Source organism: Harpia harpyja, chromosome 12 (genome assembly GCF_026419915.1).
Source record: "Harpia harpyja isolate bHarHar1 chromosome 12, bHarHar1 primary haplotype, whole genome shotgun sequence".
Lineage (NCBI taxonomy): Eukaryota > Metazoa > Chordata > Aves > Accipitriformes > Accipitridae > Harpia > Harpia harpyja.
The window spans coordinates 39,630,102-39,657,393 of record NC_068951.1 but is presented as its reverse complement, the minus strand read 5'-3'; the positions used below and the strand labels follow the sequence as shown (position 1 = coordinate 39,657,393).

At 39.1% G+C, this 27,292-nt stretch overlaps 1 protein-coding gene across 4 annotated transcripts; it reads left to right on the top strand.

The window, feature by feature from the left end:
* Positions 1-744: 744 nt before the first annotated feature.
* SAMD7 (sterile alpha motif domain containing 7) lies at positions 745-19,861 on the top strand. Of its 4 annotated transcripts, none has more exons than XM_052804709.1 (9): positions 745-929; positions 9,260-9,442; positions 10,169-10,295; positions 10,437-10,573; positions 11,715-11,793; positions 14,325-15,004; positions 16,439-16,560; positions 17,309-17,419; positions 19,631-19,861. In XM_052804709.1, the coding sequence occupies exons 2-9, from the start codon at positions 9,340-9,342 to the stop codon at positions 19,658-19,660; spliced, it is 1,389 nt and encodes a 462-aa protein (XP_052660669.1). In that variant the 5' UTR covers positions 745-929; positions 9,260-9,339; the 3' UTR covers positions 19,661-19,861. The 4 variants fall into 4 exon arrangements, with proteins under 4 accessions (XP_052660669.1, XP_052660668.1, XP_052660667.1 ...); XM_052804708.1 differs by having other exon boundaries at positions 747-929; positions 9,339-9,442; positions 18,341-19,861; XM_052804707.1 differs by having other exon boundaries at positions 747-929; positions 9,314-9,442; positions 18,341-19,861.
* Positions 19,862-27,292: the final 7,431 nt, after the last annotated feature.

Below are 27,292 nucleotides of genomic sequence, written 5' to 3'. Positions count from 1 at the left end.
TCCCTTTGCTAACGATAACACTTCCCTGAGAGCAATTTTCAGTAAGAGCGAGTCCATTTTCTCCAGGTTTAGGCATTGTGTTAGCATCCAAGAGAGTATGAGGGGCAATTTTTTGTTGTTGCAGTTGATGAACTTTAGGCAAGTGAATAAGGGATTAACAAACATCAATCTGACATCCCATCAGCTGACATGGATATTAGAAGAAACTAACCACTCTCTGACATTTTAAAATCTGCCATTTACTATGCATTCGTTCTGAGACCTAACTCGACAGTGAGAATTAAAGAGTAAATTGCCGGCTTGAGCAGTATAACCATCTGATCCCTGTGTTAGCCTCACAATATGCTTAACAGGATTTCCACCTTCTAGTTCCCCCCAATCCAATTGGATACACAATTTTGGGATAACATGGTTGTGGGGTAACTGCTTGCCAATGGTCAGAAGTACACCCTTTCTAAAAATCAGCATAGATAGGTAACACAATGCACAAGGGCTAGGCAATTGTTAACCTTCTCTCATATTTCTTGTTGGAACAGGAAGATTTTAAGTGAATGCATCAAGCATCTTAAAAGCTAACAACAGCTTAGCAGGTTAAATGTGAAATAGGTTTATCAGATCAGTGTAGTGCTCTTCTTGTAATTATGTTTTTACAGCCTGGTTAGAGGATGGTATTGGAGAAGGGCTTGTGATGTCAGAGTGGGTAGGGCTTAGAAGCAGGGATGAGGGCTAATCAAGATAAGTTCAATTTGTATTTAAAGTAAAGTCAGCGTTAGTTAAGGCAGTTTTTGACATGTTAATCTTGATGTGTTTTAAAAGCTGTCAATCACATTACTGAGGCAGCTTGAAAGGAAGACTTATAGTGAAGGCACATACTTTTGGATGTTCACGGTGTCTTCATTTTACCCAAAACTAAGGTCTTCACAATAGATGTAAGTATACATGAAATAAAAATAAAAAGTGCTAGTTTTTAATGTAAATGGTGATGCTAAGCAATACCAAGAGGTGTATGATTTTTCAGATTTCAATAGGAAAGACTTACCTCACAATAGAAACAGCGCAGATCTAAGCAGACTTCTTCACGGTGTTTTTCTTTAAGAGCAGCACTGGACTGCAGAGAGTAGTTGGGAATTGGCAGGGGTGATACAGAAAAAGTAAAGTATGTAATTAATTATGTTCTGATTTCTCAGCAATCTGCTATATGTATTCTTACGGGTAAATAATCCTGCATATTCAGGTGCAAACACTGTATTTTCTTCTGACATAAACTTGATCCTTTTAGAAACATTTAAAGAGCTATTTCACAAATGGAGGATTTTACTTTGGGAAAGCTTGTCATTGCATATTCAGTATTTTCCTAGAAAACTTTGGATACAGATTGCGTTGCTTAATGTATATGCACAGATGTTTCACTGTCTTTTCTAACCATAACAAAATATTCTTAAAAGCTAACTCGTTGTTAATACATATAGCTTAATCTTTGTGCTAATTTATCTTTTTAAAGTACAATAGAAAAACCTCAGTATTTTACAGATACTTCCTGGAGCAGTGGATTTTCTAAATCAGTGTGCAATCAGAATTAATCAAGGCTATCATCAAACAGATATATTTGGCTGGTATAGTCTGATGTACCTGCATTAGATTTACCTAATTAAAATTTTGCTTGTGTGCATAGCCATTGTAATACACCCCAGTGCTAGCAGCTTTGCGGAACACCAATGTATGCAGTGTGATATATTTTGTAAAAATAATATCATAACATGGTGAGGTTCCTTATGTCTTGTTATTACCTGAATATGTGGTCAGAATTAACTGTAGACTGAGAAAGGCCTGGGCACTGTATTATTGCCTGTAATATTTCAAGTTTCTCAGTTATAGAATATGTGAATTTCTGTATCACCCTGGTGCCCCAGAGATACAGAAAGAGAGAGAGGGAGGCAATCCTGACTCAAGTAATTTTATCATGGTCTGACCCTTGAAATGGGAGATGGAAAAGTTCAGTCTGTTCAAGATGCTGATTTCTGAGTCTGTTTGCAGGATCCGGTGTGCAATTTCACATGTTAATCTCGCAAAGGGAAAAAGTTTGTATTAAAACTTGTGAATTCATATAGGAATTTGGAGTAGTTTTAGTATCTGATATCTGTGACTTACATATATTTTAACATACCTGCAAATATTTTTTAAGACAAGCGTGTGCTGTCTTTTGCTTTGTAATAAAGCTAACCTGAAACAATTAATGATAAAAACCCACACCATCTTTTTTACCTTAGTGGCATAAGACACATCAAATGCAGTTTTCTGTTTTATCAGAGGATTTGGGGAAGTTTGAAGGATATTGCTGCAATATTTAATACCCTAACTGAAGAGAGAAGGTACTGAGGATTCAGTACAAGTTTTCTAGATTCAAACTCTTAGTTAGTCAGTGATGTTAAAGAGTTGTTAAATAAAAACAGTTTTAAATAGCCTTCCCAAAACCCATTCCTCTTTCCAATACCTGGTTTCTTTTGGCACTGGGAGTGTTGTCATTTGCACTAGTATTTCTTGTTAAAGTGAAACACAAATCCCACTAAAATTCAACTGTATTTCATTTGGAAATACCAGCCTTGCTCTCCAATCCTCAGAAAGCTTTCCATTCCAAGACTTCCATTTCCAGTATTTAAAAATAGAAAAAGAAAAAACTTCTTTTTTATGCTTTAAAAGTAAAAACGATTAAAAAGTAAAAAATACAGAGATTAGTTTCCCTTTAACTGATCCCACTTATGCCACATTTTGCAATCTTTAGGCTTCTGAAAGAATCAAAGACAAGAGGATAATGTTTCAAATGTCATCTCTAATTATGAAATAAATCCACAAGGAAAACAAATTACATCATGCTTTATCTCTGTGTATATAACCGATGTAATAGAGAGACCCATCCCTTGTAAACAGCTTCTCCATGTACCAGCTTGTCAGGATACAAGGTGGGTGTACAACATTACACACACGTATGTGTGCACCTGCACACTTGCTCTGCTACAACCACTATTTTCATTAGCTCTTGATTAGTTATTTTACTTGTTTTTTTAAAAAGCATAGTTAAAGCACTCAGTGTGATCCCAGTTGGAGTCTTTGGGTGCTGCCACAAACACAAATGAATAATATTAGCACTATGGTTCTGCAGAAACCCGTCCTGCGGTTACAGCACTGAGCTGAGAGGGAGAACTGCTAAGCACAATTCCCACCTCAGCTGCTTACTGTCCTGTATCTATATGCCTCCAATGCCATATCAAGTAGCAGGACTGCTGCTTTTTCCTCCACCATCTGTCTGTCTCACCTAGCAGGCTTTGAGGGCTCTCGCTGTGTGTTTGTGTTCAGCACAAAGCATCTCCACCCTTGGTTTTAGTCAATGCATTAAGCTGACTGTTGCCTTAGTGGCACACAGGAATAACAGTTTCCCCTTGCCCACAGCCATTCCAGAGAGAACAAGATGAACTTCTGTTATGAACCTAACTTAGTTCCTGAAGGACTGAGTTTGCCAATACTAAGCCTTGATTTCTTCCTGAGACCAGTGCGTTTAAAAACATACAAGTGACTGGCTGCTTGCAATCTTCGCAATTAGCTAGCTCAAAAATGGTGAAACATGCATGACCATGTCTCCATTTCAGTGTAAAGGTATGCAATGCAAACTCTACTGGCTGACATACACAGTATAAATATAGTTATTTTCCTTTCTTTAGGGAATGTATTGTTCTCAATCCAGTTTTAGGATTACACTCTAATCTCAGTCTCTGAGCAGTCTGTGCCCACGTATCTAGGATTAGAATTTAGCCCTATAGCCTCTTCAATGGTACCTTACCCCAATTAAGAAGACATAGTTCATGCTCCTGTATGACATAATGCTGGTATAATTGCTTTCTTGCTTTCCAAAAGTAATTTATTTTGCAGACTGTGGGTTCTTGAATAAGTACAATCTCTAGCTTTATGACTCTTAGCATAGGGTTAGGGCATGAACCCTTGATACTACAGTTAATAACATTAGAGTATTAATAATATTGGAATATTTATCTATTTTTTAAAACAGCATCTGATTTCTCAAGTAATCAGGAGAGCTTTTTCTAAAAAGGGAGCCAATGGAAATGAAAATGAGGCTATATATGAGTTTATTCATATATTTCACTCATAAGCATGTATACGTTTATATTATACATTTAACTGATTTCTCTGACACAGATTTATCTGAGCATTTTAAACAATACTCAGCTTCTTCCAAACAGCCTGTGGAGACACTGCAAAGGCATACTAAACATTGCTTTTAAAAAATGCTAATTCCGTGTGTTTGATGTAAATAAAAGCAGTATTAGTTAATGAAATCTTAATGCATTTAACTAAAAAACCAAGTCTTCCAACAAGTCTATATTGTACATAAGACTATACTGTATTTTGCCAATGCAATTAATAATACAGATACACAGACTGCTATAGACATTTTGAAACTGCATATTGCATGATTAGATTTGCAAATGCTTCTGGTTCATGAAGTTCGTGTCTTGCCACTTCTCATCTAATAAATTGAGACAGAATTAGTACTGGGTGAGTGGTTCTGCCTGCTGCCAAGAAGGGTTTGCTAAGGGTAAGACTCTAAAGGTAGAGATTAACTTGTCTTCATCCCTGTAATGTGCTGTACAGCCAGGATTTGTGCAATAGGATCAGCCATATATGAATGTAACACTGGACAGCTGGTGTGTATGAATTTATATGAACCCTGATGCAAGATTTTGAGCTACTCTCAAATCCCGGCTAATATATGTATCAGAAGTATACTTTCCCTGTTCCCTCAGAGATCTTGTTTTGCTGATGTTGGTTTCTAATATGCTAGTTTTTATGGAAATAGTATGAACCTTAAGTACCTTAAATTTGACCTGCAAGTCAGAACCCCAGCTAAGTAACCAAAAAAGGTGTTTTTCCAAATGGAATAACATAGATTAGTCAAATTCAGTTTCTCCCCCTGACACAGGGTTACATACAAGTCTTTATATTAGGTTATTAAGCTAACTATTTATCCTACCTGATCAATTCAGTACTTCCCTGAACAGAAAATTAAGGGAAATAAATGAGTAATTTAATGTGGATGACTTATACATACAAAATGTGTCCTATAATTAAAATTCACACTATATTGATATTCTAACATTCAGCTAGGGAACATAGATTAGAATTTCAGTGGAAATAACATCTGAAAATTTTTACCAGAGTTAACAAAGTTATTAAAAATACCAGAGTTATTTCTATGTATCTGAGAAGAAATCCAAGCTAAGTTAGATAGGATTGATTGGCACACCAATGAAGAAAACCAGAATGACTTCATGGAGCAACTACAGTGAAAACTTCATTAAGGAATCAAACCCTCCTTTTTGGCTCATGATGACTCAAAAACTGGGTCAGTGGAAGCAGTAAGCTACAGCTTTAGTGGAAGAAGATACCAATGAACTTTCAAGTCATATTATTCCATGACTTTTTTCAATACTATATCTTCTCCATGTCAAACCAACAGACCACCTAGTCTACCTTTGCAAGGATAAGTTGCTTATGTGATGTACATTGCCTGAAGCAATTAATGTTGCCTGAAGTGATGCGCTGTGAACCTTGGTCATCTAGTGGATAATAATCTACCAATAAATACAGATCAACTCCACTATGGATGCTGCTGTATATGGTACCCTACACTGAGTGAAAATGCCAGCATTTAAAAGAAAACCTCACTTTTAAAAATAAAGATTTTAAGAATGGTCTTTAAATAGTTTCTGCTTCAGCTCTGAAAGGTGGCTATGTGAGAGACCACCTGTCAACAGACAGTGTAACATACCTCACATCCAACACAAAATCCAGACTTGTTTTGGGAACTGCATGGACTATACAGAGTGCATGATGGGGATACTGGTACTGCTGGTTTCTAACCACAGTTACTGCTGCTTAGTTGTTGGTAGATGTTTGTCAGAACAGGCAGGGTATATGGGATCCCATGTGGAGGTGGTGGATTTGGGTTAGAATGGATGGGTCTTTTCCCACTAGGTTTTCCACCAGTCTACGCTTTAAAGTTGTATCAAAAAATTTTAGTCACAGGTGTGATTTTAGGGGGGATTGGAGTGAGGGGTGTTAATACAACAGTAAAAGAGTCAGAAGAATAAAAGTGTCTTTTACATGTATGTCTCTTTCCCCACACAGGGACAGCTTCCCCAGAATGAAGTGCATTCACAACTGTGATTAAAACAGGGGATTGAAGCATTCTAGCAGTTCCTAAAAAGCAAAAGTGGTACAGCTTGTCAGTCATGTGACAGACAAAACTTTGTTAGTGTTAATACTAGCTTTTAATTATTTTTTTTTCTGATTTACTAGAATAAAAAGGTTAAAACCTCCTGGTTTTTCCATTATGTCTATCTGAGCCTCTGCTGGTTGCTTTGCACCAGCATATTCTTTATTCATATTCTTTAGTCAGGTGCACCAGGCAAAGGCCAAAGGCCAGGCTGTAAGCAGGTTAGCATGAAGTTTAAAATTGCAGCTTTGTCTTCCAGAATATTTAATACATGGCCACTCATCTGGGAAAGGAAACCACCTAAATGGTTCACCAGACCAATATGGTATGGCAAATACCATCATCCCAGTTGCCATCTATTTTTTGAGCTGCTGTAAAGTTTAGTTCAGCACTAAATCGCTTTAGTACTGAGCTTTAAAATGCTTTAGCAGCTCAGAAGCACTTTGGCAGCTCAAATGCTCTTCATGAAGCACCCAGCATCCTAAACCGCTTTAAGTCTAAAGTATCCTAAAAAAAAAAGGCAAATGGAAACACGTCCAGTGGCACATGTGCAGATACATATGTCAAGAACAAAGCACATGGTGCTGTTCTTGGATTTGACAGGCTTGTCTGCTTCCAGGAAGACCTGAATCTTAGCCAACACAGAATCTAGCATTTACAACATTTACAAATGTAAAGAACTTTTTATTTTGAGGGAACACCAGTGGTGTGGTCCAAGTATAGTCTCTACTCTCAGTCTGAATGGCTGAAAATTACTAACTTGTCTACCTTTTGGAAAACTCATTTTGAGGCTGAGACCAAGTATCTTCGCCATACCAAGGAAACGGTAAATTCCTGAAGCATGTGAATTAGATTGATAGCTTTCCTTTAAATTTTTTTGTAACTCTTCAATAGGTCAAAGGCAATAAAAGGCGTTATAATGACTACTCTGATTTATAAATTACTTGGGTAACAAAATATAGGATTTGGCTTCCATCAGATTTTGGATAAGGAACAGTGTTTAAAGTTTGGTTCTGTTTTAGAGAAGGACTGGCTGTGAAAAAGGGAATTTTGGTTGTTCATGCTTACCATTTCTAAAGAATTTCTGTATCCTATATAGCTGGTTTAAAGGTAGATAAACCACTTGGCAATTGGATCCATCTTGTACTCATAACAATGCTAACATCTCAAACTGTGTTTGGTCTCACTGTTACTTGTACAACACCACTGCCTTTGCAGTGGCCCCATATGCACAATTGGTCCCACAGTTGGATTTTATCATGCCAACGCCATTAATCACGGGCGTTGACTTACTACGGCTAGAAGCAGGGGCAACATAGTATAAAAATGAAAATAAGTTTCAGCCTGCAAAGTAAGCAAGTTTGGCATAAATGTGAAAATACATGAGAAAGACTTGAGCAAAAGGTAGTTAGAGTTCTCAGAGAAGGTTGGCATTTTAAGGTAATAGCTTCATCACAACATGCTAAAGGCAAATTGGCAAGTAAGCCATAAAAAGTCAAACCATCCAAAGCTCTAGATGGTTTTGGCCATTTGTGCGTCAGAGATCACATCTTTGTGGAGTGATTATTAATACGTATTCAGCAGTTACCAGCACTCAGCTGAAATGAGGTAGCTGCTGTGAGGGAATTTGTCAGTGATGGCTTCCGTGCCATGGGATTCATGTCCCAAACTAGACCCAGCAGAGAGGAGTCTGCTGCCCTTCGCAGCACAGCCAGTCTTCTCTTTCTTATGTCTTGTTTCTCAATGATTCCTGTTTGATGGCTTTCATGGAAAGGGTTAGAAAGGCACAATTCACTTGAGCTCTCTTTGGCTTTGGTAGATTCTCTGTGCTTCTCTCTTTGCATTTCTAAGGCATTCCTCACTGTTATCTATACCAAATGCTGGCTGAACTCACAGAGCTGTCACTATCTACAGGATGAGAACGCTTAAGCATTACATCTTCCATCTTTAAGAAGAGAGAAAGAATCCATTTCATCAGAGCTAACAGGGACAAAATTAAACTCCTTAATTTCAATTTACCTAAAAAAAAAAAAAAGAAAAAAAATCAATCATTTGCTGTGCAAATCTAGTTTGAAACTAATGTATAGATGCCTCTGCTGCCTTTAGAGCTAGCCTGCTCCCTCTGTCAGCCTCTCAACTTAAAGCCTCCCACACAGGATAGCTTTTTAACATCCAGGCTGTGGGTTACAGGACTTATTTCCTTTATGACCTATGTGCACAAATAATCCTGCTGTAGATTGTTCCCCTAAAATCCTGAGCAGGGCATACTGTGGTTACTTACTCCCCTGGTATCAGGATCATTTGTAATCTAGTCACCTGCTGCTTCAGATAGATTTCAGAAATGCTGACGCAATCCACCTCAATGACACTACAGCTATTCAACTATGCATTTGTAGTGTATTAGGTCTTAGTCTAGATTTCTACTCTTCATCTGGCTTTATTTACCTTGTACATATATGGATAATTAATCTGAGCCTAGCTGTTTTTATCACTGTTTTCATCACTATAAAGCATGTTCTTTTACCTTTTTTTTACTTCATTTGGCAGTCTTAAGGGGCTGATGTCATTTGGAACAACTTATTTCTATCATTTCTTTCTATCTGTTTCACTTAGTTTACAGTAGACAGGGCTCCTACCTATTACAATTCCCAAATAAAACCAGAGATACCTGCCTTCCTGAGTATGAGCACATGTCACTGTTCTCAGGGCTGCAGGCAAACGACTTTGGCTTAATTACGTCCTTCTGAGCAGCTGATATTTCCCCAAATCCTTACTTTCCTTGCATAGTAAGACCCAAGGACACTGAATAACTTAGTACAAACAAAGGCAACATTTCCATTGTCCTGAAAACTGAAAGTTTCTATATGGTAACCAATACAATCCACAAGCACTAAATGGTGCAGCTGTGAGTGGCAGAAGGACTACCTGCTTATCTGAGAAATTAACTTGCATAACCTGCTCTGTTTCTTACAGTTCTGAATGTCTTATTCTTTTATTTGGGCCTCCTGATTCAGTTCTTTACAACAGAAAAGTTGTTGCTGTCCCTTTGAAGCATGACTCCACGGGATCACATGAGAAAAATGTCTATCCTAGGAGAACAAGGAACACTAGAAGAAAAGCACTTATACCGATTAGCAAGTGGCATGGCAGCAGGAGGTAAGCAGGAAGAAACCTAACTGCGCATTTGTTTATAGCATTGCTAATACCTGTACAATGTATAAGAAACAGCCAGCAACAGGTTTAACATCTTTAAGAGGTATCTCAAATTCATCTTAGGAGTAACTGGAGAAACATTTCTCTTATTAGAAGTTAACATGGGGGATTCTTGACATTCACAATTTGATCAAGAGATGCTAAGCATCTGGAGAGTCAAAGTCACACAGGAACTCAGCAACAAAAGCCATAGCTGGACATTATGAGGTTCTGGCTCACCACTGCAGGGTCTTCTTTGAAGAGCTGCTGCCTCATGACAAGGCAGGTTCTAGCTAATAAGATTTTTCCAAAAATAAAACTGTATTAGAAATGAAAACTCTCTCAAGCAGAGAACCTAACATTCATGGCTATTCTCTTCTGTTTAATAGTGATATATGAGTTATTGTTGATTGTAAATTGTCCTTTTGTACCCTTGACTATGCACATCCTTCTTATTTTTACTGCAGTTTGCTTGTATAAAACTACATTATTTAAACAATGTGGTTAAGGTGGCAGTGGAAATGTATTCTTTTTTAGTTGCTGCTATTAAAAAAAAAAAGTGTGATTTGCTAACTCTTACTAAAATGTTGTCGCTTGAGAAAAAAAATATTTTTTCTGGTAAAGTTATACTGCAGACATAATCACTTTCTAATTTACTACACTGACAACAGAATATATGCTTTGTATCAGAACTGCGGCAGCGGCAAGAGATGCTAATGAGAAATCAGTTGATGGCAGTAAACCCTCAGCTAATGGGCGCAGGCCAGCAGAGAATGCAGGCAATTCCCTCCCAGTTTGAGCCTCGACTGGTAGACAGGTATTTTGCACCACTTCTCTACTATAACACTGCAGTTAAAGAATAACTGTGCACGTGCTGTACCTGAGTATATAAAGATCTTAGATTATTCTTAACTAAACAATGTCCTTTGCATGTCTGAATGTATTTTTTTCCTCTCAGAGATCTGTTGCCTTCAACTGAAATGATGGCGTCAGCTGATCCAAGACAAATCCATATTGCGTCACACCTTGGACCCACAGTCCCACAGCACGCAAACATGCCAAACATATTGTCCAACCGTGTTTACCCAGGCCCAGGTAATGAAGCATTGTCTGCATCCTAAAAAGTGATAGCATGTAAATTAGAAAGCAAACTGCACCAACTAGTTTTTCATAGGTTTATTGGTACTGTCAATAACAGTTTATTTTATTTGGAAAAACAAGTCTCACTAAAAGGAGGCAGCCTGCCTACCAGAGATTCTAAACTGTGCCAGTTTAAATCTAAACACATCCTTTTTAGCTTTTGTTAAATACACTGTTTCCAAGATCATTTGCATGGTTTTGTTCTCTCCTTTTTTTTTTTGTATTTTCCAAGCATTTTCACACCAAAACAGAAGGCTGTAGCTAAACAAATGAGTCCAATCAACAGCACTTTTTGCTACATTTAACTCTTGCTCACATATGAGCATTAGCTTTTTTAAGACTACTTTACTGATCATATTCTTTAATCATAATATTACATGCTACTTATGTTGGGCAACTACAAGTCCTTTTAAAAAGGCTCAAAATTACAGGGCACAGCTCTAAGGGGAAGGCTGGATATCACAGCATGGCAACACAACTGTGGCATGCATGTCATGCTGCACATAAATTTACATATCTCTTTATACAAAGAGGTAATATCTTAAGGTTCATTCTTTGAGATGAGTGAATAAATTCTTGATGGCACATAGATCTATAAACAAAAATTCCCAGCTTCAGCTTCCCCCCGCCCCCGCAGTGTGGCTCTTGGATAACAGACTCCCTTAAGAGGAAATGTAATTTAAAATTACACAGCATGTAGGCTGAAAACAGCCTTGAAGGAGCAGGTTTGCTTTGCTTAACTGTTGGTTATTATTTTCTGAGCAGCTGTATGTACTTCAAAGACATAAGTCACCAAGTAAAACTGCCCTGCTGTCTCTTTCCTTTATGGATAATGGCAGTTATATCTAGCTACAGATCTGATCTTGCAAACACCTGATGCTGGACTTAGTGTTTCTACTACATATTCCCACCAAAGCAATGAACACAAAGAGGATTTAACTTGAAGTCATATCAGCTTCCTGGCAAAGCACATAGTTCAAATCTTAAAAAGCTTTTTAAAGTGTCTCTGCATTGCTTTGGGGTTTGTGCATTTGCTTGCAGAAATAAATGAATTTTAAAGATTTTTTTTTTTTTTTTCCCCCCCCTTCCCTTTAAGGATATAGCTTTCTGCAACCAGAATCCATGGAAGCTGTGGCCAGGAGACAGGAACTGGTTCAAAAGCAAAATATTGCCAGGTAATCAATAGTCAGCTTTGCTCTGAGGTGCATGCCAGGATTAGAGCAGCAAGGGCAGTTGGAAATTAGTAAGTCACAGACTTTTTGTGGGTTTTTACAGTGATTAAGATACTTCTTCAAGTCACCCAGACAAGCAGAGGCCCCTTAATTACCTCTTAAGGTCTGAAGCTACTGGACTTTCTGCTTGCCCCTATTCTGCTTTTAGTCTTAAAATGATACAAGAAAAAGAAACAAACCCCTCAGCTTGGTTAAAGTAACAAACAAGCTATCAACTTCAGCCCAAACCCCTGAACTCTAGATCCAAACACCCTGAAGTTATAAGAAGTCAGAAACAAATTCAAACTTTACAGCTGTGTGCTATCACACACATTTTAAGCCTCTACAGCTGGGCCCTTGGGATGATTTGCTATGGCTCTACCCTACCTGGGTGGACAGCTTTCCTAGTTTAACCAAATTGTCTGAATGTCAGGGTGACTATAGAGAGTCCAGTTATTTGTACAAGTTTCAGTGTAACCAGTAGCTGGTTAAGTAACCACCAGTGCCCTTGCTCACAGCCACACCATTTCCATAGAGGAATTCTAACCTCAACCACACCTGCAACTGGGCTTCAGCACAGTACTGAGTGGCAACACCCCTCACGCAGTAAGATTAAGAGCAAAGAACAGATAAATTCTGAGTAGGCATCTCAAGACAATTATGACGGAAGTGTTTTGAGCTCTTCAGTCAGCAAAGCTTGATTACCGAACTCCTCCAAGCACAAGGTTTGCATCAACAATGCATTTCACATAGCTCTTGCCACATGGCAAAAACCCTGAGAAAAACAACTAAAACAGCTAGCAGCAAGCATGGCCATCACATATACCCTCAGCCACAGCAGAGCTAGTCCTACCTGTTCAGGCTCTTCCCTCAGCCCACCAAACCCAAGAAAACCCCAACATAAAAGAGCTCAGCCTAAATCCATGAGATAACCTTCTACCCCAGACTTTTGCCATCCTGGCAATTTCCACTAGTTTCACACTACTTTCTGCAGCACACATCACCTTTAGAGGTGTGCTTGCTCCTTTCACCCTTTATAGAAATCAGGTGTTGGCAAACAATCTCCTGCACTTGCTACAGCCATGCTGCTGAGCACCTGGGCCTAAATCCTTGTTCTCCAAGGGACTCTGCCTCTTACCAAAGCTCAGTGCTTGCCCATCCGCTGGTCCTCAGAGGAGCAGACTATCTTATCTGGGGGAGTAGTCAGGAATGTAATGCTCTTTGCTGTTTATCTCCACCTCAGGAGCTGCGTGTGAGTAATGACAATTGGGCAAGATGTACAAGGACATAGTCCATAGACAAAACACTTCCACTGGATCTCTGAAAGCAGAAAACCAGTAATTTGGAGGTTGTTGCAAAGATGAAAAGAGGGCAGAGAAAAAGCCCTCAATGTTATGGGGTCATCAACTAATTCCTCCTTGCAACAATCATCTGAATAACTGCTTTCCTGACAATTTTACATTAATGAGAAGTCTCCTAAAAGTTAGACTCTCTCTGACCTATTATCCTCATTGCAGTGTTAAGAAAGCTATTTTGGTGCACTTTAAAGACTTGGCTGCCCACACAAGCCCTTTTCCAAAGAAGAATGTGGAAGTCCCACTGAAAGCTCCTCATAGCAAGGAAGGCAGGCTGAACCATTTCTGGTTTGTGTCTGGTAAACTGGCTCGCTTCTCTCATCTCTCGGCTCCAGCTGAAGCTGTGGAGCTCTGGGAGCTACAGCTTTCTGTTTGATCACTACCTTGGCTCCAGAGAAAGCTGATGCCAGCAAAGGTTGGTACAATGAAGACACATATTTCTACTTGTATTCTCCATATCTCACTGGTAAGCCCTCCCAACCGCTATGCCAGGGGTGGGAAGCTGGCACAGACCCTGAAGCACTGGCTTTATCCAACAGGTTGAACACTTACCACCAGGATCTCACCCTTTCACGCTGTCAGAGCCATGTTCAGGTGCCAGGCACTATGGAGAGTTACTCAAGAGACTTACTAATGTCAGCTTACTCTGAATGTATGCACAGGTTCCATAGATAATATAATTCTAGTTCTTTATCACTTACAATATCACTGCCATTTTCCAGTTTTCAGTATAATTTTCTAATCGGTAATGTAAATTACTTATTTTCTTTAGTCTTTAACCCTTATGACTCTGGAGACAATTTGCCAAATCCCAAGTGAGCATAATCACTGTAATAATGCCTGAATTCCCAATATACAAATAACACTTTTTTGTCTGAAATATTACCCAGAGGCATCACATGGAAGATACCTTTTCTCCTCCTTTTAGTTTACTATACGTATCTGGCAGCACATTAAATATAGCCAGGTTTGCCATTCCATCTGCAGTTTGTGACCTCTCACATCTAGCAATATAGGGGTGAGAGAAGAAAAGCAGTACTCTTGCCTATTCAATTATGTGAGTTTTAATCTGCTACTGAAAAAAAGAGGTGATGAAGGAACTGAGCGGCACTAACTGCTTGTACTCTATGTGCCTCTTAGAATGGAAATGGAGATGAGTGCTATTTTTCAGCAAAAAGAAATGGAGAAAGCTCATCGGAAAGGGCTACTGGGCCTGGAAGCACCTTTCCTTTACCATGGGATGCCAGCTAGTCCCATCGCTTTCCGTGGCAGGCACAGACTACCTGAAGGCCATCTTCCCAGCGACTTATATGTTCATCGTACCACCCTTGATGAAATTCATGGCAACACTATGCTCATGGCAACCAGCCCATACCCTCCAGTCAGCACTTTGCAAAGGGAGAGGGCACGTCGACCAGGGAGGAGAGCTGGAAATCACAAAACTGCAGACTGTAGTGCCAATGGCACAAAGAACCAAGCTGATGACAAAACTACGGACCCTGCTTCAGCTGCAGCGGATGATGAGAAAGAAGACAAGAAAGAAGCAGAGGTGGAGACACCAAACAAACATGAACAAAGCAAAAACCAGACTGAGCCATCTGCAGTTGCCAAAAATTGTAAAGAGTTTGAACAAGGCTTGAGAAAAAACTGTGCTACTCATGAAATTTCTACTGAAACCAACAGCTGCAGCAACACAAATGAGAAGGAATCTAATAGCTCCTGTGCTGCTTTTGATGAGAAGTACATGTACCCTTCTGCAATCCCATTCTCAGCATTGCCATACGGATTTCCAGTACCCAGCAACCCATTGCTACCTTCAGGTTTGTCAAGTCTCCAGATTACAGTTAGAGTGGCATGTTGATATTATTTATTTCTATTGATTTGCTCTCTTATTTCTTCCCTCTGTTTTAAGCAAATTTTTTGTATGATAGAGTCATGGCAACTAAATGTAGAATTAATATGCTGCAAATAGTAATAACTTGGTAAATCCAAGTCAGCAAAGGTAAAGAGTGGTTTTCCCTACCTGCAAACTGTGCTGCTTGCTGGCATAATGGAGGTTTCAGCATCTTAGGTTGCAGTGCTTTACCTTGCAGGGCAATGCAATTGCACAGCAAAAAGTCACAAAGCAGCCTCCTAACTGTTTCAATGCTCTGTGCCACGCGCTATACCGCTGCAGGATGTCATCCTGTGTTTATATCAGTCCCTGGGGACAACACACTTGTCACCCCTAAGCTGTCAAGTTAGCAGCACTTTGAGGTTCTCCGCAATTCTGTTCAACATGCTACATTCTCTCTTCTCCTTCTGGTGGTTGGGGGGAAACGTAGCAGCACGCAATATACTGATCATAATCCCTGTGTTTGTCAAACAGGACAAGGAATCCCCTTAGAAGCTGCACTCGTTTAGGAACAAACTTATCCCTGAGACTTGACCTCCCCAAGAACAGAGCGTAAGACACAGGCCTCTCCAGCTACTGTGCAAGAATCATTGTTTCTATAGCTTTACAGCTCTTGTTAAATGCGACAGTGCCAGTGGATGAGCCCTGCAAAACTTCCCATTACCTGAAATGAGAACAGGCTGTGAGGTTGGTCAAGGATCATCTACCAAAGACATACTGTATCACTGAAAAATATATAATCATAGAATCATAGAATCATTTAGGTTGGAAAAGACTTTTGAGATCATCGAATCCAACCGTAAACCTAACACTGTCAAGTCCACCACTCAACCATGTCCCTAAAATGCACATTAAGTATTCAGTTCCTGTCTGCAAAAGGAGTTTCAATTAAAATAAACAAAATTGCTAAATAAATTGTGAGCTAGCCTCTGTCTTCTGCCCATAACTTTTCTATATGTCCTTCTAACTCACAGTAGACACTATGGGCTAGCAAAGGCTTGGTTCCGTTCTACTGAAATATTAGTCAAGTTAAAATAACAGGAAAGTCTAAAGAATCAAAAGCATTGGATAATGTACTGATTAGAGAAAATACCGCACTATGATTTGTATGTGTAGTGACTGGTATGTACACTGCCAGCAGTACACAAAAGAAGCCACCAGAAGAAAAACCTCCAGAATCAGCTACTACTGACTATCTGGTGATTTTGGTGTATAGGACTCCTGTATCTGTCTGTGACTACACACTGCTGTTAATATATTAGGTTCTGGTGAAATGCAAAAATTTTCATGTTAACAATCATTTCCTATTGATTTGCCAGCAAAGTTCTACAAACATAACATTTATGTTTCCTCCTCAAAGGAGCACAAGGCCTGATCCTAAATGGAGAAGACATTTCTTCCATTGAAGACATTCGCAAGTGGACTGTTGATGATGTATACAACTTCATCGTTAGCCTTCCAGGCTGTTCAGATTATGCCCAGGTGATTATAAACATTCACCACATTTTCAGGCCTTTAGGACCATCTAGATTTAAAGGTCATCAAACAAATGTAAATGCTAGAGGTTAACTGGTTGTCACAAAGTTACAAACTAATAGTAGTTTTCATTATGCTTCAACATATGAAGCCACTTGCTTCTTAAAGGGAAAGGCAGTCCATGCTCTGAGAGGTTACACGCACTTCTGCTGCATCTGGAGTCATTGGTCATGATACATACCAGCAAAACAACAGTATAAGAAAAGTATCTTAATTTTTTCACTCCACATGCCCTGCACAATTTTTATGCAGATGAAAGCAATTTTGCATTCTTGAATATTGGTATAACTCACCTACCACCCCTGAGCTCTTATAGGCATTTGAAAAATGAAGTATTATTAGAAATGCAAGCAAAGAGATTGAAATCTTGTATATTCCTGGTAAAGCCTTAATAATATCAACACTATTCTTTCATTGGTAGCAGGCTGCTCACTTCCTTAAAAAAAAAAAAAGTAACATCGAAACATTACAAAGGTCCCACTTGCCAAGAACAAGTAGATAAACTACAGGCAAATGTGCTGATACCCACACACCTGAACAAGAGACTTCATGCTGCAGTTAGGAGATAAATACGAAGATAAAACAGTAAAATTATTATTTCCTCCTTTTATTGTCTATGCCTCAGGATTAAGTGTAAAAAATAACCAGTGAAGTCTGTTTTAGCACACCATGATGTGTCTTATCATTTCATAAGATATTTAAAGACCACGCTATTGATGGAGAAACCCTCCCACTGCTAACAGAGGAACATCTCCTGGATACAATGGGATTAAAACTCGGACCAGCATTGAAAATCCGCTCTCAGGTATGATCATTACATGTATGCCAAGATGGCAAGTCACAGAGATGTGAAAGAGTCAGAAGCTAACAGGATGAAATTTTTCCAAACTAAAACACATTTTTTCTCACTCATAAGGTGACTACCATAATATTAGGAGAAAAGAAATTACTCCAGCATAGTTTGCTTTTGCTTCTCTGCGTGTTACAACAGCATGCAAGGAGACACTAAGGGGAGGTTAGGACTGACAGTTTGAGTTGAGTCAGGATACAACACTGGAGACTAGGCTGAGGCTGAAATGGAAAAGACGTGTTTGATGAATTAATTCAGTTTCACTCCTCTTTTCCCTGCCCAGCTGGTAAGAACTGCTCTTATAGATACTTGCTTTTGCTCCAACCTGGCTTTTAGAACATACCAAGTGGAGGTTTCTACAGCCTTTCTGGGAATATAATTGTACATGTTTCACAGACAGGCTGTGCCTCTATGTTTAAAGTTTTCTGCTCTTAATTTCATCCAGTAACACCAACTCTCTGTGTGTTTCTGTTGTTGCCCGGTTCTTTTTCTTTTCTTTAACCCCTTTGCTCTCTCTCACTCTTGTCTCATTAAAACCACCTTCCCCACTCCCGGCTGGCAGTTGTCTCCCCTCTGTCCCATGGGTGCTACAGCACCTAGAGAGCAAGAGGAGCTTGCTGTCAGGCCTAGCACACTGGGCTGTTTCCCAAGCTGAGTATTGCCAAGCTCCTTCCACAAGAACCTGGGCCTAGAAAAATATGAGAGAGGGAAAATGGATGAGATTTTTGCACTTTTGCTAACCACTAATAACCCTTTGAGATGGTTGGGATCTCCTGGATGTCCCTGGCATTGCTACACAACAGTCAGCCTTGACATTTAATGGCTTTAACACTATCTCGAGAAGCAATTGCTGCAATTGTGTTTTTGTCTTTAAAGGTGTCCCGACGTTTGGGCAATGTGTTCTACATGATGAATCTTCCTTTGTCCGTGCCCCTGCCACCTGCTCCAGGCAAACCCTCAGATCAGCCCTCCGACATAGCCTCCCCTCTTCACTGCAATAGCAGTGGCGATACGCTGGATAGTCCCTGCTCTCAGGACCCAGAAACTTCAAAAGCAGCGGAACAGATCGTTTCAGAAAGCAGGGAAAACCCATGTGACACAGCTGGATCTCAGGCTGACTTCCAGATGATCACTTTTCAGAAAAGTTGAGCTGAGTCTAGGACATAAACTATTTTTAATAATACAGGAACCTCTAGTTACAGTGTTTGAGAAGATAGCTACAGTCTGAAACCTCTGTATGACGGGGGCTGAGTGAAATAATCTGCAAATGTAGCATGAGGAAGTATGGTATCTGAAAAGCATTTAAAAAATGCAACTACATATTAGTGCAATTACTTTCAAGTGCAATTCATTGAAAAGAATACTAGTACAGTTAACAGATAAATCTAATTTTCCACTGAAGTCCAGTGTGATCACTGAAATCTGTCAGAGACTCAGTGCATTGTCTGTCTTACAGCGTGTACCTGCTGAGAAACTACAAGGAAAAGTTACAGCTTCCACACATAGCTGACTTCTGCAGAAAATTTAGACGGAATTCACTGGGAGAGTATGGAATTACCTGCAGAATGTAGAGAAATACACCCTAGACTCAACAATTTGAGTTAATTCCATTGCTATTCTAGAACTAAGCCTTTCTAAGTGCCTGGTAAGGGTATACAGGGTATAGACGAGACACATGCATTAAACCCTGGACATGAATTTACAGTGTGTAACGGCAATTTTAATTATTCCGAGGCATTCTTATCGATGGGGTTTGAATTTGCTTTGCGTGATTGCACAGCTGAGCTGAGTTTAGGAGGAAGCATGAGCAGACTCCGCCATGAAGACCAGTCACTGGGTCAGTAACGTTCCTGCAGGCAGCAGGCTCAAAGCCACCCGGCTCCTGCCAACCTCTGCGGCAGCACCCTTCCCCTCAGGTCACCTGGGCAAGCCATGGAAAGCCCTTCACTCAGCAGCATGCTCAGTGTTCTTCATTTTGGAAGAGGCCACCAATGCTAGCCTGAAAGCTCCCCTTTCTCTGCAAAAATACGATTTCCCCTCACTTCTGCCACTGACGATTCATTACCTCACAGCAAACAAGAACCACAAAATAGAGGTTTTAGCTAGGGATAAAGCCCCAGCATTTTATTGTGATCCCTGTGTGGATTATCTTTGTTCCCTCTTTAGGGGTTTGGTCACACACTGGTCTTCCGCTGAGGCTTTGGAAGTCAGTATACTACAGTGCTGTCTTCCACTCTCTTCCTTGCAAGAACACTTCTTTACTCCAAAGAACACACAAATTATTTTTGATAAAATTAATTTCTGTAAATTGAGGGTTGATAGATTGTGGATCTGCTGTATATTGCTACTTTAGATTCTCTCCCCTTAGTTTAGTTTGTGTGGCCTCAAGTACTTAAAAACCAATGGTGAGTGTCTAAACACATGAGGAGAGGGAGTACTCTCATATTTTATACTGTGGGCACCTGTTCTTCTACTTTAGCCTGAGATAAATTATTTTATATCTTTGGTATACTTGTGCACTAGGTAATATGTGATTAGATGTTTGCAACAACAACTTAAGATGTTCGTCTTACTATACTATCCAAACTTTGCAGCCTTGAGACGAAGGGCAAATATCTATAGTACTCCTTTTCTGAAGTAGCAAAGTCTTTCTGTAAAAGGAGTAGAGCCTGATTCTGCTTTCACTGAAAAATGCCACTGGCATGAGTTACGGCAGTTTTGGGCTCTGTGCATGTATCTTCAAATACTGCAACTGGAGTATATGACCTTAGGGTTCATCGATAAAACCCAGTAAGGCCTAATGCAAAAGCATGGTATGCTATGCAGCAAAATACTCCGAAGTTGCAGACAGATCCTGAAGTAATCCCCTCCTAAGTGAAGTGCTGACCTTTACATCTGTGATCTGGTGAAATAATGGGAGTCCTTCCCAAGAGTCTGGATAATGTCTTATGCATGATCTGTGGATATTTTTCACATAAGGAACTATATACTGAATATTCAATAGTGTTCAAAAAAAGCAAAATTATAACCTAAAGCTGGAAAGTTTAAATATAACTCCATAAGATTATTTAAAAGAAGGTGTACAACAGCAATATTAATCTTGGACTGGCAATTAGTTTCCTGTTCACTTACCTCACCCACCTCAATTAATTTCAAGAAGTGTTAACCTCTGTTATCTTCATTAACTTTTCTACATTTTTTCATGGCTTTAAAACTTAGTAAGGCAGCTTGGAGAGTTTTATGTTGAATTTGGTAATGTAAATGTTTACTTTTTCAGATTTTGGATTGAAACACAATTGTTGATGCAAAAAAATCATATTCTGTTCGAAATGGTTTTACCTGTTACTTTAAGATGTAACATCTCAGATTAGTTACCCCAGAAAAAATGTTTTACAGTAGATTTAACTACTGTGATTTGGTTTTGATGTAGACTGTTCATATACCGTGAGGGAAAATTAAAATATTTTTATATAGTAAAAGTGCTTGTTAAAATAAGAAAAAAATAAATAAATCAAGGACACCAATTCAGTTTAGCATCTGAAACAATTTCTAACTTTTTTTTTTTTTGTACAATTGACGATCACGTTGACAATGTCACTTACCTAATTAAACACAGTTAATGAATTGGTTTTCAAATGGCATCCTACCTCCGTCATTGTATGAAATATTTGACTTAATCCACATGAGACCTTCTCCACCTTAGAAATCTCCAAGACGTTTCCAGGCCAATGAGGCCACGAGATGTCGCTGCAAAGCTACGAGAGGTTATCTACTACCCCCTCCAAAGTGAAATGCAGCACACCTGAAGTACAGGTGGCCTGTTAAGAGCAAGGATATGAAGAAACTGAACTTGCTTTTCTAAAGTAACAGCAGAGGAGCTTGACTTGAAATTCCATATGCCAGGGAAGAAAGATTGAGGTCTGGTTCTGAAGAGTGTGACTAGTTTTGTAAATGGCTCAGACATGAACAATGCTAAAAGAGAAAGCTAAGATGCAAACTTTGCAGTCTGGTACTACTTCTGCAATTAAAAAAACCCATAGGATCCTTTGCACATACTGGGCTCTTCTTCCCAAAATGACAAAAAGAATGACTTCATGGCTTCCTGTACTGGGGGGGGGGCGAGATGTGCTGGAGCAGTCAAAATGCAGTGCCGGAGCAGTCAAAATGCAGTAAAGCCTGGACTGCATACAGCTGTAGAGTGAAATAGGAAGGAAAGGGATTTACCTAAACGGACATAATTGATTCTGTTTCTAATGACGGAAATACCACTCGTAATGAATGCTTCCTCTCCTACAAACACTTCAGAGAAAATGGAAAAAAAAAGGTAAAAATTTTAAAAAGACATGGAATCAGTAGACAGACGCATGTTTTCAGATTTTGATGTGTTTTCAGGAATTATGTTTATATGTAAACATTGAGGCCTTGCTGGTTCTTAGCAGCTACATGTTCTTTTTTGACTTTTAATGTTTATTCCAGCTGCAAAGGGGTGTAGCTAGCAATCACAAGTAGGTAAGAATGTTGGCAGAACTGTGCTACTTAATAACTTTCTGGTGCCTATGCCACCACTGCATTCATTTTTTCTGCTACGCTATTAAAATCACAATGGGATGCAGATGATGTATTTTAATATGTGTGGCATCATTAGAAATGTTTCCCTCCTATTGCTGTATTAGTCTGCAATAGTGATGCAGTTAATGAAGAAGAGAATGTTTTTTATGAGATGCTGTAGAAGTATCTGATTTTGTCTGTATTTACACTAAATGTGTAGGCTCCTAGGGACAGGGACTTCCATTTCTTTTTTTCTATAGGGCCAAGGTTAAAGACAAGATAAATAAAAAGGTATAGCAAACATATAACAAAATGGTTCTGTAGTATAAATAACAGATTTAGGAAAGTCCTGAAAAGGAAGAAATAGCTTGTCCTTCCTACTACAACCTGTGTTTCTGACCTCAGCATTGCTGCATATGATGAAATACACATGTGTATATTACATTATGTGTGGAATATTATATTTTAATATATTATTATATATATTATATATTAATATATTAATATTAATATTATATATTAATATATTATGTGTGGAATACACATTCATACTGACCTGAACAGATAATTCTCTGCTCAATTCCCCAGGTGCTATGAATATGCAACAATTAAGCAGAATTCCCACCTGGTCCAAGTCAGGCAGTCATTCTAATCAAGCACATGAAAACAAGAACAGGCAGCTAGGTCCACAAGGCAACGGTATTTCAAACCGACTTGGATCTACACCATCAGCTACTTTATAAAACTCTGTATTCTAAGACCTTATACAATTTTGAATCCTCCACAAAGTAGTTTTCAGAATGTTAATCTATCCTTTGAATGTGAAACAGAAAAAATAATCACCTCCAGTTTTTAAAATCACCTCTATTTTTTAAACTAAGTAGAAACTTCTCATATTTTAGACTTTCCAAATACCCTAATAAAATGTTGATTCGTTGTGTAGTGTTTTGAGTCACCTTCAACATCAGGAATTTTACAGAAAAGCACCCAAAACTAGATACAACTCTTGTTTTAATACCTTGTTCTGATAATGGCATAATAAATGTTCTATCTAAGCTCTTTATTATTCACTAGAAAATAACAAGTCAGCTCTATGAGGCTGGGTGTTCATCAGGGCTCTGCTACCTGTGATGCGTGGTTTTGATTAAGCCCTTCATGTTATAATAAATAGCTATAGCAATTTCAGTATAATAAGAATATATGTTATAGTAAGAGAAAAACTCACCTCTCCTTTTTCATTTGTTTAGGGTTCGGGGGTTTTTGAGGGGGTGGGTGGTTTGCTTTCTGCCTTTGCAGTTCCAAAGCTCTTTTCTTTCTTTGGGAAGGCTTTGTTCCTACTATCATCACCTACATTGATGCCACAAGAATTATTCTGTTGACTTGGCCTTTACACAGTCCTTTCCTTTGTCCCATTGCCAAGTTTACCTAAGTCTGTATTCTTTCAGACAGACATTAGTTCTGCTATTATCCACATGTTCTTCTTGAACCAACAATTTCCCTGTTGGTGAGGATGCAAAGTCTTTTACCTAGAGCGTAGAAAAGAGGAACCTATTGTCTGTGTTGTATAGAGAATGATACAGTATTTTTTCCCATAGTACAGCAAAGATGTGAATAGATGTTTTGCTTTAGCAACATTTAAAAACACGTATATGTTGCATCTGCATGCGTGAATGACTGAAATAAAAATCAATCAACCAAAATAGCAAACAGAAAAAGCACTGGTGACTCAGGGGAAAAAAGAAAGCATCAGGCCAACCTGGTTATCATCTTTGCTGATTACCTTTCAGTTACAGGGTTCAAACAGCTCTGCTAGGGAGGAGTGCTGCTCAGTCTGTGATTCATGGGACTCCAGCAGCCTGTAAACAGTTTGCATTGAAAGATGGTCTGTAAAGCAATCACTGGCTTCTGGTTGAATCTGTTAATTGGAGAGATGTAAACTCAAGAATCACATTTTTATATAACATATTTTTAACTCAAACACTTGTAGTCATAACAACAAATTTATGATTTTATTATTAGTTTTTCCTAATGCTATATCCTTAATTCTTCTCCTCCCTTCCTGCTACTGCCAAAAAATACAGAGAAACAAGGAAGCGGGTTTTTTTTTCCAAAACCTCGGCTGGTTCTTCCAAAAAATGTATGGATATATTTTCCATTTAACATATTTATGTGTCCAGGTACATCCCAACTGACTCTAGCATGGTCTGCTGGACGACCAGATTGACAGTGGTCTTCAGGAAGAGCTATATGCCACTTCACATCAGGAGAGACATGTCCTTATTAGGGTTCACCAGTTATTGCTAAAATGAGAAAAATGAAAATATATTCTTGCAATGAACAGAGCTGGTATTTGAAATAGATGCAATTAATTACAGAAGGACCAGAATCAGGAGAAATTAATTCTTAGTTCAACTATGGTTTTTGTACGTTATATGTATCAAATAATTCTGAGTTGTATAGAAATGAAAAGGAATTTGCAAGAGCGAAAGTATTTAAGAAGCTTCTTAGTGAAAGATAATTCTAGAGATTTGTCTAATGAATCTTTGTTGTTCTGCTAAATTAAAAGCTAAGTGGCTAACTAAATATTTATAAGCTTCTGAGATGGAAGTGACTCAGGATATGTCTACACTGGAATGTGCTTCTGAGTTATGACTCATGTATTTGTGGGTGGATTTTAGCTGAACCTGCCTTGAAGTATGTGATGCTGTGTGGTACAAGGCCATATTCCTTATATTTTGAACCCGTATTCAGTGCTGAAGCTGACTGGATGAAAAGGGAAGTCACTCCAGAGTCTGCAGCATGCTACCATCTGTAGATGATCTAGGACATGGCTCCTAACATATTGCTGGGGAATTCGTCTGTCCTCCTTGGATTCCTCTATGGAAGCTCTTTCCTTCCTTCCCTCCTTCCTGCCTTCCCTCCTGCCCATCAACATAATAGTTGAAATAACTCTGATTTGTGTTCTCCCCTCTCTTCCCCCAAAGCCAGAAGGATTAACCATGGATCCAGTGGATAAGCTTCTGGCAAGTGAATCATTTGTTCAGCAGAACAGACACTTGCTCAGACTTCTAGTGTCACTTCAATTTCTGTATCGCAGAAGGCAGCGTGACTCGAGATAATCTGTGACATGCTTGCCAGTAATTCAATTGCCAACATGTAGCCTTGCATTTCTGGCACATACTAACCACGCCATAGTGGTAAGACATCATCTTATGGATCCAGGATGACCGAGACTGAGCCCAAAACAATGAAATTATAAATAGCACAAATGCCAATAAATTGCCAGGAATAAGTGAATATAAGGGTATAAGAAAATATGTACCAGAAGGAGTAGACCACCACCTAACTCAGTGTCCTGCCTCAGAGGCCAAGAGAGGATACCAAAAGCAGAGTATAAGAACAAAGCAAACATTTCAGAGTACTTCCTTTATCTCCAGGGTCCTATCTTGCAGACAAGCAGAGGTGATTTTTATATTTAATAGCTCATGATGCATTTTTGTTTCATGAATGTATCCAGCTGTTTTTTGAACTAAGTTTCCAGCATCCATACTGCCACATTAGATCACACAGTTGGCTTAAAGAGGAGGAGAAGGAGGGGAAAGAGGTTAATGAAATGCCATCGGTTTGGCTTCGGTTGAAAAAGGAAACCACTCCACTTGCATGCAATATCCTTCACAACAGTAATTTAAGTGGTCATGATTCTGAAACCCCTACTCTAATCAAAATGGCGGTTGGCACTTAAGGGGCTGTGACTTCACTGCATGGTTCTGAAATGCTTCTTTTTGCAGCCTGCCCTGCAGTTGACATAGACACTAACCTTAAATGCAAGCTGTTTGAACCTTCATTTCCACTCCCTGGCTTTCCTGAGATTCAGCCACTTGCTTCTCTCCTGTTTCCCTGCTGTACTGATGACTGCAAATAAACTTCTTCCATGTAAGATTCAGTCTTGATAGGCTCTGTGCTCCATAGTGGCAGGAAGTTCACTATCCAGTGCCTCACACTGGAGGACACATTCCCTAGCCCACTTTCCATCCCTCGGTCCTTTCTTACAGATCTTAAAGTGATCAGTTTGCTCCCTGTGCTGCACACCAATCTGCTGCTGCATGCCCAGCTGTCCTGGGAAGAGCTCCTGCAAGTTAGTGTTTCTCAAACTTCAGATGAATTAAAAGTTCTGTGGAAAAAAAGAAAATAGAGATTAACCAGGAATCCAAGGTGCTTTTCTGTCAGCAAACAGCTTAATGCACTGCAGATAATATACCATGCCAAAAAAAAAAAAAAAGGCAAAATTAAGAGCTAAGCCTTAAAGGTGGGTTTATGAATCAGCAGTAGATTCCAAGACACAGAAGGCATATGGGAAGTAAGACCTTAAAAGAACCTGAAAGTAGAGGTATGAGGGGTGATGATCTGGAATGAGACCCATCACGAGGCAATTGCAGTTTTCATGAGGAGGGCTGTGAGCAGACAGGAGTGTGGTTCCAAACAGCCTCTCCCATAGAGCAAGGGTGGAGTTTCACAGCTGAAGTTCAGCTTGTGCCTATGCAGGGATTGCAGAGGGGCTCTGAGCTATGCCGTGCTAAAACTTTTACTGCAGGCATTGTGTATTATTAGCAAGCTGTAAGTTACAGATGGGTAAAACTTCTTCCGGAAGAAAGCCTCCATTTCAGATGTGCTTTTGTGTTACTCCAAGTTAAGCACATGAAATAATGGTTAAAATGATTGCAAACTTAAAAATGTATTTTTATTTAATAAATGCAGTTTGCCTACTTTTTACAAGGCATTGTTTTATTGTAACCATAAAAACTTTAATTCCCTATACCTACAATTTTATCTTTTGAATTATGCTTTTGTAGTTCATTCACTCTGCAGTCAGTCAGCTTAATTTGTAACTTGTATAGATTTTCTGCCCAGCAACAGCAAGAGGAAAACATTCAAAAGAAAAAGATGTCGTACCAGAAAAAGCACAAAAACTGGCATGGTGACTCAGGGTCAAATAAGCTGCTGGAAACAATTTTAGGTTCTTAATTACCTCGTTTTCGATCTGAGAGGTTCCAAAATCGTAGGAACAGGAAGGGGCAACAAGATTTGAAAGGACTGGACAAGACGATACAGCACTGCACATACTTTTCCATCCCAAAGTGCCAGGGTGTGGTTTGGAAACATGGAGCCAGGATAAACCATTATACATTTTGCTAACTTGAGTGATCTCATAGCGAAAACATGTGGGACAACCTCTGACAAAAGGCCATTTTACTTTATACAGGTTGCCTTCTGACTCTAATT